The sequence below is a fragment of the Lepisma saccharinum genome, chromosome 1 (genome assembly GCF_977018435.1).
Source record: "Lepisma saccharinum chromosome 1, izLepSacc3.1, whole genome shotgun sequence".
In the NCBI taxonomy this organism is placed as follows: Eukaryota; Metazoa; Arthropoda; class Insecta; order Zygentoma; family Lepismatidae; genus Lepisma; species Lepisma saccharinum.
In genome coordinates, this window is record NC_139229.1 from 206053848 (window position 1) to 206066273 (window position 12426).

The 12426-nt window shown below is 37.9% G+C and overlaps 1 protein-coding gene across 1 annotated transcript in view; it reads left to right on the top strand.

The window, feature by feature from the left end:
• The window catches only part of LOC145978421 (protein argonaute-2-like), a 115650-nt gene that overhangs the window by 68309 nt on the left and 34915 nt on the right, over window positions 1-12426 (top strand). Inside the window, exons 15-16 of the mRNA XM_083111054.1 lie at window positions 2127-2249; window positions 4998-5113. Of these exons, the coding sequence (XP_082967180.1) occupies window positions 2127-2249; window positions 4998-5113 (239 nt within the window). The remainder of the gene's footprint in view (window positions 1-2126; window positions 2250-4997; window positions 5114-12426) is intronic.

A 12426-nucleotide genomic window follows, 5' to 3' on the forward strand; every position in this document is an offset into this window, starting at 1 on the left:
GTAGACAAAGTGCAGTTTGGTACATGATGGTATATCTTACATAGATCCATGGTACACTTCGAAATTAAACTTCTTAGTTGACCACCTCCAAAATTTATAAGTTGTTATACATAAACTTCGCAACATTGCACTTCAGTGCCAGCTGAGAATAACCAACTTTGGGACTGATCCCTCAACTAGAATAAAAATGTTCTGGTCAAAGATTTTTAATCTCGCACATTCCATGAACTTGGAAACTAAACTACTAACATAAAACATTTTAAAAAAAAAGAAGAAGAAGAAGAAGAAGCGTAAATTGGATTAAGAATCTTTGAGAATTTTTACGATTTTACATTCTTAATTTAAAATCAAAGAAATTTATGTAAGGTTCGAAACACTAAATCAGGTTATGCTCTACATGGAGAGGCAAATTTCTAAGAAGTTCAGGTGACGTTTGATTCACAACATCCAACTGTCCTCAAAAATTCATATTTTCCATATAAAAATGTGTTTGGAACACAGGCAGATGGATGTAATCACAAACATGACGTTTTTAAGGGCTTCTGCCCTTTGAGGTATTATAGAGCAGTTTGTAAAGATGCTGGTATCTGGTTCACGTACATAATAATCTGAAAATTATGAATTTTGTCATATACTCAAAAAATGCAGTTATGAAATTAATGGAAATTGCCTAATTTTGTAAACCCGTGGAGTGTGTGAGACCACAGGGTAATTGGAATGTGGGAAAGTATTGGTCAGTAATACAAACCAATAGATTTTTTACATAAATACTGGAGCTGAACTCTGATGCTGTTACTGATTCTCACCAATACTATGCCACAATTGAAAGTTGTTCAGAAAATTTATAAATATCAATATATAAATATTTCATTGAAATTTTATCACGTCAATGTGCCAGAGTCTAACTTTAAAAAGGTTAAGTTCCTCTTTGCAATGCGATATTGGTACCAAATTCAATAAAATTTTGCACTTTGCATAATTTGAAGCATAATTAGACTTCATGGGAGTGTTCAATGGCATTTTTGAAAACTCTGAGATATCTAGAATCTGCAAATGTATCAGCAGGGTGTCTACCAGTCTGGAAATCCTGGAAAAGCCAGAGAATTAACTTTTTTCTGGAAATTTCAGGAAAATTTATTGTTTCTGTGGTAGTGCACTAAAATTAGATGTTTGAACAAATTAAAAGAAAAAGTCAAGCAAAGAAGAATTTAATTTGTTATACTTCAGTTTGATATGTTGAGTGTTACTGGCAGTTACAGTAGAAATTGTATATTTAATGCTCTAGGAAAAGGAGTCATATTTTGAACTATTGTCCAGTAGAAACCTACTGCAGTAAGTGGCTATTGTGGCTTCCTTGTTGCAATTTTTTTGTTTATGTTTAGTTAGGATCAATACATATGTTACTAAATTTTACTATAATTATTATTATTATTATTATTATTATTTTTTATTTTTTATTTTTGCATAAGTCAGAACACGGCAAGTGCAAGTAATACATATCCAACAGTCAATTTCTGTTCAGTTTTCCTTATTGTTATTACTTCTAACTTGGTTAAGAGGCATTGATTCTAAGTGTGGTGTTTAGCTAAATTCTAGTGACCTTCTTACATGTGTAAATACATGAATTGCCCTAGTGATTTGGTCTGGAAAAGTCGGGGAATTTTTTCATGAAATTCTAGACACCCTGTATCAGTCCATATTGATTAAATTTCAATTGATACTCTTTCATACCAATATCATTTGTATCAACTGACAAAATATAATTATTCACCTTTTGATTTTGATTACTTTTGCAATTATTCACAAAGATCTGTTGAAATCAAGTGAATTTTAACTGCTTGTGCCATGAATATTTTAAACGACCAATGCTTTTCAATATCACTGATATATAAGTGTGGTCTCAGCTCTAGTTGTTCATTTGGCTGCACATGCAATCTTGATCTAAAGCATAAATTTGTGTTATTTCATAAAGCCAAAATGAATACAATGGTTAGCCATACTGAAACTCTGTTTTCCGAGATAGCGTAGCATGTACCATTTAATGCTAAGGTGGTAATTATTAATTGATTCAGATTGTTTTAATTATCAAAATAATTTGCAGCATATCCTTTCATTTTTTTCTTCAGCTGAGGCAAGCCAACTTCAATAGCGATCCATGTCTTCGTGAGTTTGGGTTGTCTGTTAGTGATAAATTTGCAGAAGTGGATGCCCGGATATTGCCTCCACCAGCACTTGAGTACAATCAGAGAGTAAGTTCTCTAGATTATCATATATTTTTGATACATTCTTCTCGATTGAGGATTATAATAGTGATATTGATCAACGTTGGTGAGGTTGACATTCAGTGATGTTCTTGAATTTTGTAAGGGGCCTGGGAGTAGTGTGTCAGATTTATTTTTCCACTGGTCTGTGTTGAGCTATTGGTCAGTATTGCGCTGTGCTTTCTCAGTGCGCTACAAACAAAGATGATGCTAGTATATCATCTGCTTACAACTTATGATGTTTGGTTTAATGTGACATTCATACTGTAGACCAGTGTAGTATATGCTATTTATGTTTGCTATGCATGTTGCTATAAGATATGTTTAGAGTATAAGAAATTCATATACTAGAGTTTTTAGTTTTTCTGTTTAGAAGCTCAAACACTCAAGATTTGACACTTGGAAAGCTTAAGAACAACATAGACAGAATACGTATTTCCAAAAGATTGAATATTTAGTTAGAAATGTGTGTGTTTAAACTTATAACCTATGTACAGAACAGTAGTAAAGAACATGTTAGACACTTCAAATTTATTTTTTTATCCACCAATTTGGTCACACAAAATATTGAGTGTTTTTTCGAAATTACTACGCTTGACGTAATTTCTACCTTACTAATGCGCAGACCAGCCACTGGTGAACTATGGCTGGCTCAATGGTCAAGCACGTTAATTGATCGTCTTGCCACTGACCTGTTCAGCTTCAAGTTGTGGCCTCAGTGCGTGTTCTTTGTAAGTGTCCTGTCATCTAATCATCATTTGTTCTCACCACAATCAGCCACATTAGTCACATTAAATAAACTAATACAGATAGATAAACAAAAACTATCTAGCAGGCATTAGTTGCCAAAGTTCATTCACATGTAAAATGAGATCTCCAAATATGGTAAGTAAGGTAATTTATTTATATGTTTTATAACTTCAGTTAAAATATACAGGGTGGTGCACGGGAGTGGGAGATTTTGAATCGCATAGTTCAAGGTCATTGTTAAATTTGGCAATGCTATGAGACTATGAGAATGTTGCGAAGACAATGCCATTTCAGTTGCTGTGGAGCAGTGGTCAGGGGAGCAGCGTGCTTTTTGTAATCAAGGGGTCCCAGGTTCGATACCCGGTGGAGGCACATAGTGGTTCGGATTCCACTTTAAACTTTAGATCTAGTCCCGATTAGTCTTACTGTGCATAAAGTGGACTTAAAACAAGAAGACAACAATCGAGCTCCAAGTAATGACGAATTAACTTTGCGGGGCGTGTTTTGAGCGTAACGCTAGCCTCGCAACTTTGGAAGTCCATTCCCAAATGCAGGAATGTTACCTCAGGGAGGGACGTCATTTAGAGGACGTTCCTTTCAAAAAGTGAGTTATGTTTTGTTTTTTTGCAAATGGCATACATGTACCTTTTTAAGTCCAGAAATATGTAACAATATGTATGTTATTACTGTGCATTAGGGCATTATCAAAATATACCACTCCCGTGCGCCACCCTGTACCTATAAAATGAAGATTTGGATTTGTCAAATATTCTAAATAGAGTGGAACCCTGTTTTTACATTCCCAGATTTTAAATTTTTCCGCATTATACATTTATTCTTGATGGTCACAACATAGCAAAATCTTATAAAAGTGTCCACGATTTTACATTTTTTCACGTTTTATGTTTTTTCATCTTGGTCCCCTGAAAAATGTAAAATTGAGGTTTCACTACCAATTTCTGATATGTCTAGTATACACTTGTATATACAAAAACGGACTGAATGCTTCCATATGAGGAATTTCAGATTTAATTGTAGAAGCATCATTGAGAATGAAGAATAACACTAATTGATGTGAGTTAGAGCTCACATGTAACTGAAAGGTTATCTGTTGCCTTTGGCCCAGGTTTGATCCCTGATGGTGACTCCTAAAATTTGGAATTGACCTGCATTGTGAGGACTCCTAACATTTGGAATTGACCTGCATTGTGAGGACTCCTAACATTTGGAATTGACCTGCATTGTGAGATCAGTGGGAGCCCAATTAGAAACCACTTAGCAGGTCTAAGCCTTTAAAGACCATGGAGTTTGCTTTAGTGTAGGCCTGATTTGCTACTGATACTGATGCCCGATACTTTTCCTGATTCTCACCAATATTAATAGTTGAAAATTGTAACAAAAGTTGTACAGAATATTGCAGGGTATCTACCAGTGAAGAAAGTCAAGAAAATGTAAAGAAATCAATAAGTAGGCCAAGAAATCAATAAAAAGTCAAGAAATGGTTCTTGTAGTCAAGAATTTTTGCTGTCCAAATGACTGATTGATTTAGTCTAGTTTATATCACTTTTCTGCCCCTTTAGCTAATTACGAAGATGAGGATGAATGGTTGTAAGATAAGATGGAGGAAGGGACAACCACAAATATATAGGGACGACAACATGAGCCCTACATAAGATTTTACTGGCTTTAAGTCCAGACGTCAGAGCCAAGCTAGCCTGCCAATATTTTTAACAACTAAGTGTTAAAATCGGGAGGAGTACAGAAACAATATCAGAATCAATTCAAATTTGTGTCGTTTCAATGTTGGAATGTTGCATAATTTTCTGTGCCGCATGGAATTTTTGCATCCTGCCAAATCCTCCTTTGAAAAATAAGAGCAAAATTGTTCCCTTTCTTTCATCCCCCACCCCTCTCCTCCCTCAATTCTCAGCAGCAGCCTCTAAATGGAGGATAATGAGCAATATCTACTTATTTTACTTTTTCCAGGACCCAGTTGGTGTAGAAAGAGGAGTGTGGAGGCCAGCGAGATTTATAAATGGTGCATCTTTAGAAAAATGGTCAATACTAAATTTGGATTTTCGCACAAAACAAGATGCTCTAGAGTAAGTAGACTTTTAGTCAGAGCACATAATTTTTGAAGATTATATAATTTATTAATGTTAGGGATGGGACTGATTAATCGGTACTCTATCGGTATTGGCTGATATAGGCATATCGGTTTATCGGTAAAATTACCGATTATTTTACCGATCTGATATATCGATAAATATATGATAATTTAGTGCAAAATTCTGCCATTTTGTTGTAATTTTTATGGATAATGTCTGTGCCCTACTTTCTAAAAAGTAAATGTCTAAATATGCAACTCCTTTTGCACTGCAGTCACCTTGAAGTACACATATATTAAGGAGGTCAATGAACCTTTCAGGTTCTTCAAGGACCATTTCTGATTTTATATTGGATCGGTAGAATATCTGTTATCAGTAAATTTTATATCGGTACTTTATCGGTATCGGCCAAAATTTCATATCGGCCCATCCCTAATTAATATTATTTTAGTTCAGACATGGTACCTTTACAAATATACTAGGGCTGAATCAATACCAGTCTATCAGTATTGGTTTGAACTTAATCACCACTACTTTTCCAGAGTCTGCTAAAATGCTATGTAACACTTTCGTGGAGTTTGAATATTCTAGAAATTATGCAAAATGAATTATTATTTTGATAACATTGCAGACCCCCCCCCCCCCCAACAAATTATTTTTTGTTGCCATTAGTGCAAAAACTAAATATTTATACTTCTGCTATCTTACTGTGTCCTGTTGCACTGTGTGGAGCTTTGAAATTCAGTTGGCACGCGATGAGAGGCAAGCTGGTATATGAAGCCATTTGTCCTTCGGGGACTGCCAGTACATCTCCATGTTAACTCTGACGTAAGCACTGCTTTCATTTCCCTCCCTGCTAGGCCCTTGTCAATGCTAAAATGCAGACTGCAGACGGTGGCGCTGCTAAGTGGTAGAAATCGAAAGCTCTCTCACTATGACGGTGGACACCAAGCATAAACATGTGATTACCAAGAGAAACAGTGGCCTGCCATGTAACACATCCATTTCGCTTGTCAGTACGTTCGTGATAGTTTAAGTTTTTGAATCGATTCAAAGAGTTATTTGTTTTCTGGCAGTAAGTTATATAATCTGGTGTTCTGAATGGTAAATCTTATGTGGAAATAAGTTTTTCTGAAGGAATTTGGTACGGGAAATTCGAATCCGTAATTAGAATTTCACTATCAGGGACAGTTTTTTAGTAATAAGGAAATAAAAGAATCTCATTTTACTAAGATTTGCCATTCATGATAAATGCAGGGAATTGTCAGATGAGCAGTTGGCAACATCTGCTTCTGAGCTTCTGTTTCAGATGTTGGTAGTTCTGTTACTAAGCTACATGATGTACTTGCAAGTTATTGTCAAAATACTGAGCATTGTGAATGCAGGTTTTGTTTGATATACTTTACCTGTCAAAATCAACCAGGTAGCTTCTGTTACATCTGTGGAGAGTTGGCCTTTGGAAGGCAGAGGAAGAGGATTCGATCTATCATGAAGAATTACTACAAACTAGAGTATTGCATTGGACCACTTTCACTCGAAAATACTCGATCGAATCTCCTACGCTCGAGCATGATACGCTCGGTTGCACCTCACTCGTAATGGAATGATTGGCAACGTCCCGTATTTCAGAGCCTTAAGCAGCACTGTAAACCTAAAACAGATACATGGAAGAAAACCACTCCATGCAATTACAATTCTAAATAATGATTCTGTATATTATTATGTAAGGCTTAAATACAATATAGGTATATGAAAGTATGCAATATCTACAGACCGAAACGTAAAATGGATACACATGCTCACAGACCTGCCTAAGCAATTTCAAATATCGTATCACAGTGTAACAAATACGTGTACATCTTTGTTCACTTACCGAAAAGGATAATAATATTCTGCGAAATAATAAAATGCAGTCAAGGATTATCTATTACCTTGATGCAGTTATAACATTCAATCGAACATCATTTCAATGTGACAATAATCGTAGAAACATAAAATGTCAGTCTAGGTAGTTTCAGCCCATAATCATCTATTTCATTTTCACATATCTTGGTAAGATATACAAAACTGCATTTTAACATTGAGATCATGACTATGTTCACCTATTTTTCAGTTTCACTTCGTCATTTACTTCACGATCCATATTTGAGGACCCATTACCATAGACAAATGACGGAAATTCATGGACTAATAGGGTTTGAGAGTATTCAACTCGTTCAAAAATTTTTCACTCTAGCGTAAGACCTATCAATTCTGCATACCATCTAGCGTTGCCTGTGCGAACTATTTGCTGCTCGAGCGAAAAACGCTCATTGCAGCACTCTACTACAAACATTACCTTGGAATCGACCAATATAATCTCCACCCCAGCACAAGCATTACTAAATTTAGGCCTATTTTGAAACTGACCACCTACTGACTGATCGCAACGACGTTAGTGGTTTAATGAACGTTCATACATTCTTCTAATGTCACAAAGAAACCTGTGAGATATTAGAAGCTAACTAACTAACTCTCTAGCTTCTTAAGCCCAAAGGCTTATGGCTGCAGCAACAAAAGTCTTCTATCTGTCCCTATCCTAGGCAAGATCTATCCAATATTTTCCATCCTTACCAGTTCCCTTTAGGAGGGATATTAGAAGAAATCCATGGAATATAATGAGCATAAGAGGAAGATAATTGCCGACTTCAAGATAGTTGCAATGATATTGGGAATACAACATGGCTACACAAAGTATACCTGCTTCCTCTGCAAGTGGTATACCCGTGAGAAGAACCACTACACATAAAGAATTGGTCTCAACAGAATTGACAAGTGAGAGAAAAATTATACAGCATATGATGTTCCTCTTCCCCCTCTTCACACCAAGCTAGGCCTTACAAAACAATTTGTAAAGGCTAGGGACACAGCTGGAAGAAGATTTAAGTGTATTTCAAACAAATTGCCTCATCTTTCACCAGCAAAGGGAAAGAAAGGTACTTTGTGGGACCTCAAATTAAAGAACTTCAGCAAATCCAGAGTTGAAGCATGTCTAAAAGACAAAGGAAAAAGAGCATGGATATAATATTATATGCAATATAAATTGCAAAAATTTTATTATATTTTTTGAAAATAAGTATTATATAACAATTCTGTGTGTGAATATTGTGTCACATATCACATTTATAACTTTTAAACATAATATACTAGGTTTCGAGAAAGAATGATTAAGTTATTCCATGAGTTCACTCAGTATTCAACTTAAAATTGCAAGAAATTTAGGTAAAATTAAAATCACGATTACTCGTAAACTATCCCTGACAGAAAAAATCTAAATGTAGATTTGAAATCAGCGCAAAATTTGCAATAGGAATCAGAACTTTTCCCTCCAGATCCTTGTTGTTGGGAATCTGTAAGTGTATCGGTAAGCGTATTGATTAAACGTGGTATCTGCAGTCCTAAAATATTCATTTTTTTTAACTAATGCTGGGTATACTTGTTAAACTAAGGTATTAAAATGGAATATATATATATTGCAATTTGACATGATGCATTTTTCAACCAAGTCATGTCATCAGAACTTGCAACCTGTGTCATTACAATCTAATAATTTTTAACCATTAAGTGTGAGAGGGTTCCTTCAGAATGCTCCAAACTATTTATGTTAACTACCACATGTGATGTAGTTAACTCATGCTAGTTAATGCCCAGAGCCTTGTGAAGTATATTTACCAGGTGTGCCGGTTAATAATTCTTAATTTCGTCGCTTGATGGTGCTGGAAGCAAAGGGCTGCATTGTGTGCCTTTTACCTACCCACGCCCGCTTGCTCGCGAGGACAGGTATACCTGCTCGCCTGCCCACGGCAACGAGTCGACTTGCGTCTTTACCCGGGTTCTTGGTCTTCAAGGCGCTCTGCGCTTACAAGGTAACTGGGCATTTAACAAGACCCGGGCGCCTGCAAAACCTGCTGGAAGGAAACAGCCCTCCGGCAGCGTGTCGCTCCAGGTGTTTCATCACCACGTGGACGGCTGCAGCCAGTGTTGCCTACTTACGTAGCTCCTAAATCCTACGAAGTCCTAGGAGGAGCTCTCTGTTTTAAGGAGAATTTACAGTATATACTTAGTGATTTCAGTTCATTGTAAGCAGTTTTTATCTTATTGCCAGGAAATGCACGCAATATTACAGCTTCATTTATTTAAATGAATGATCGAACAAACAAAAATCTTTTCACTGAAAACTAATTGTTTTTTATTGCATGGTGCCTTAACCAGGCACGCAGTGGCGCAACCAGAGGGGGGGCAGGGGGCATTGCTCACAACCTTGGACGGAAATTAAGTCTAGCAGAGGGGTCAGGGTGGGGGTCAAACATTAAAGCACAAGAAAAAACAGGCTAGCAGAATTAAAGAGTAGCAGGGCTAAAGGGTACTCAAGATGGAATTAAATTTCATATTTTTCTTGCATTTTCCTTCCAGACGGCCAAGGGCACCTGCAGAGGGGGAATGGAGAGGTAATTGCAACCCCTTGATTTCAAATTTTATGAAAGTAGAAATATATTATAAAATATTATACAGTCTCATCAAGTTCAATGCCGTAGCAAAGGGGTAGCGGGAGACGATCCTGAGCGCCGAACGATCTAAGTGAGAAAAGTTTTAAAACAGAATGCTATGGCGGCCCGTGATATTATTTGCTATTAATGTTGGTTTGTTACGAGTTGGATGAATTGATTATGTAATACGTCGCTCCATGTGAAAAGAAAATATTGTAGATGGAAATTTTACATGCCATATGTATGTACATTCGGAATGCATTTATCATGCACTTTCTTTCTTTCAAAAACAGTTTGTGTGCTTGTTTTCCATTATTAACTAACAATCCTCTGTTTCAACACAAATGCGTGAGAACCGACTTCTACCCCCTTTTTGCATGATTTATGAAGATAATAATGCCTTTCATGCTACTTTATTACTATTATTGTGATTGTTGTTGTTGGCACGTTTATCCAAGTACTTGCCCCCGCCCCCCACCCCAAACGAGGGTAACGGCAATGCCCCTGGCTGGCTACGACCCTGGTGTTCGCAGTAGAAGAGTGTGTTGTTCGACTCGCGACCTCAGCGTCGAACGTGACATGTTTCAGTCCTGCCCTATATCACTATATACACGTATATTGGTTGTTTACGACATATACTTATGGATCCTGTGCCACGGAAAACCTATTTCAATGTGTGTGTGTGGGGGGGGGGGGGGTAGCAACAATCGTCGTAAATCTCATTTCATTGGTGATGTGGCTTACGAAGCTTTGAGTTCCCTTTTTTAAGTAGTGAAAATCTATTGCAGTTGGCAACACTGCAGAACGGTGTGGGTCCGGTGCAGTTTCTACTCGAAGTAACTACGTCACGCAGAGGGAGGGGCCTGCAGTTGATGGAAAGAACTAACTGAGACCTACTAGGTATCGTAAGACTGCGGGTACCCGGCGGGTCTACAATGCCTGCCAGGAACGATCTGGGCAGGTGGCCAGACAAGCTGCTCAAGCGAGGATGTTGCGCAGGTTGCATGGTATTTTAGGAGCGATGTCTCGCGAACGGGTCTGCTCCAGGTCTTGTGCAGGCCTCTGGCTGGAAGCAAGGGTTGGTGCACAGTCTCAACTATTACGTCAGTGTGTTGCCAGGACAGTACCTGTCAAAACGCTGTGGATGTGCAACCGAGTGCGAGTGATCATGATATTGGGTTTGTGTGGGAAGCATGTTGACCTTCAAACCAAATAAGGAGCATGTGCTTTTCTTGTTCAATCAAAAGAAAAATGCGAGTGAAAGCCATTGTATCCTTGTGGAAACGTACGGTGACAATGTCCTAACGCAAGACCTATGTCTGCGTTGGTTTCGACGGTTCAAAACTGGTGATTTTGACTTAAAAGACAAAGATTGCCCGGGTGAGCCGAAAAAATTCCAAGATGTCGAATTGCAAGCACTGTTGGACGAAGATGATACGCAAACGCAACAACAACTGGCAGAGAAGTTAAATGTTGGTCGCCAAACCATATCTGATCGTCTTCATGCCATGGGAAAGATCCAGAAGGCAGGAAAATGGGTCCCACATCATCTGAACTACAGACAAATGGAAAAGCGAAAAACGGTGTGTGAAGTGTTGCTTTCTTGACATGAAAGAAAGTCTTTCTTGCACCGGATAGAGACTGGGAACGAAAAATGGATCTTCTTTGAGAACCCAAAATGCAAAAAGTTATGGGTTGACCCAGGACAAACTTCAACATCGACTGCAAAACCGAATCGCTTCGGAAGGAAGACAATGCTGTGCATTTGTTGGGATCAGAAGGGTGTGGTGTACCATGAACTTCTGAAACCAGGTGAAACAGTGAATGCCGTTCGCTACCGTCAACAACTCATCAATTTGAACCGTGCATTGATCGAAAAGTGCCCAGATTGAGCGACAAGACACGGAAAAGTGATTTTGCAGCACGACAACGCCTCCATCACACACAGCGAAAGGCGTCAGAGATACCATTTCTGCACTTGGCAGGGAATTCTCACCCCACCCACCATACTCACCAGACTTAGCCCCTTCGGACTACCACTTGTTTTCATCGATGTCTCACTCACTTTCCCAGCAACACTTCAACAATTACGAAGATGTCGAACAATGGCTTGCTGACTGGATCACCTCAAAATGTGAACGATTTTTCTGGAAGGGCATCCACAATTTGACTGACAGATGGGCACAATGTAAAGCTAGCAATGGTGCATACTTTGAATAAAGCATTTCTTAACTTTCTCCCCAGATACACATGTTTTCTTTCGGATCAATTAAGAATTATCAACTGGCACACCTGGTAGCTCACATGTCTCCTTGGGAGCCTTCTGGTGCACCAGCAACTCACACTACCATGCCATAACGTACATGTTGCATGAAGAGTGGCCCCGTAGGGAGCCTTCTGGTGCACCAGCAACTCACGCTACCATACCATAACGTACATGTTGCATGAAGGGTGGCCCCGTGGACAAAATTTTGCATATGGTTCGTGAAAATCTTATTTAGTGATGCTGTTATTGTTACAATTAATACAAACAATTTAAAAAGCATGGATCAAATGAATAGATGTACTTTAACTTCTTTTTTATTATTTTTGTCTTTAAATTACACTTAACTCTGATAAGTGAACAAAAAATTTTCACCCATGAACTGTTTTCAAGTTTTTACGATTGTGCATTTAGCCCTGAATTATTGCTGGCCAGCTCCTTGAATGATATGGATAAAATAGTATATGGCAGAGTGATGTTACAAATAACTAAGGACTCAATGCTTGAAAAACAATAAA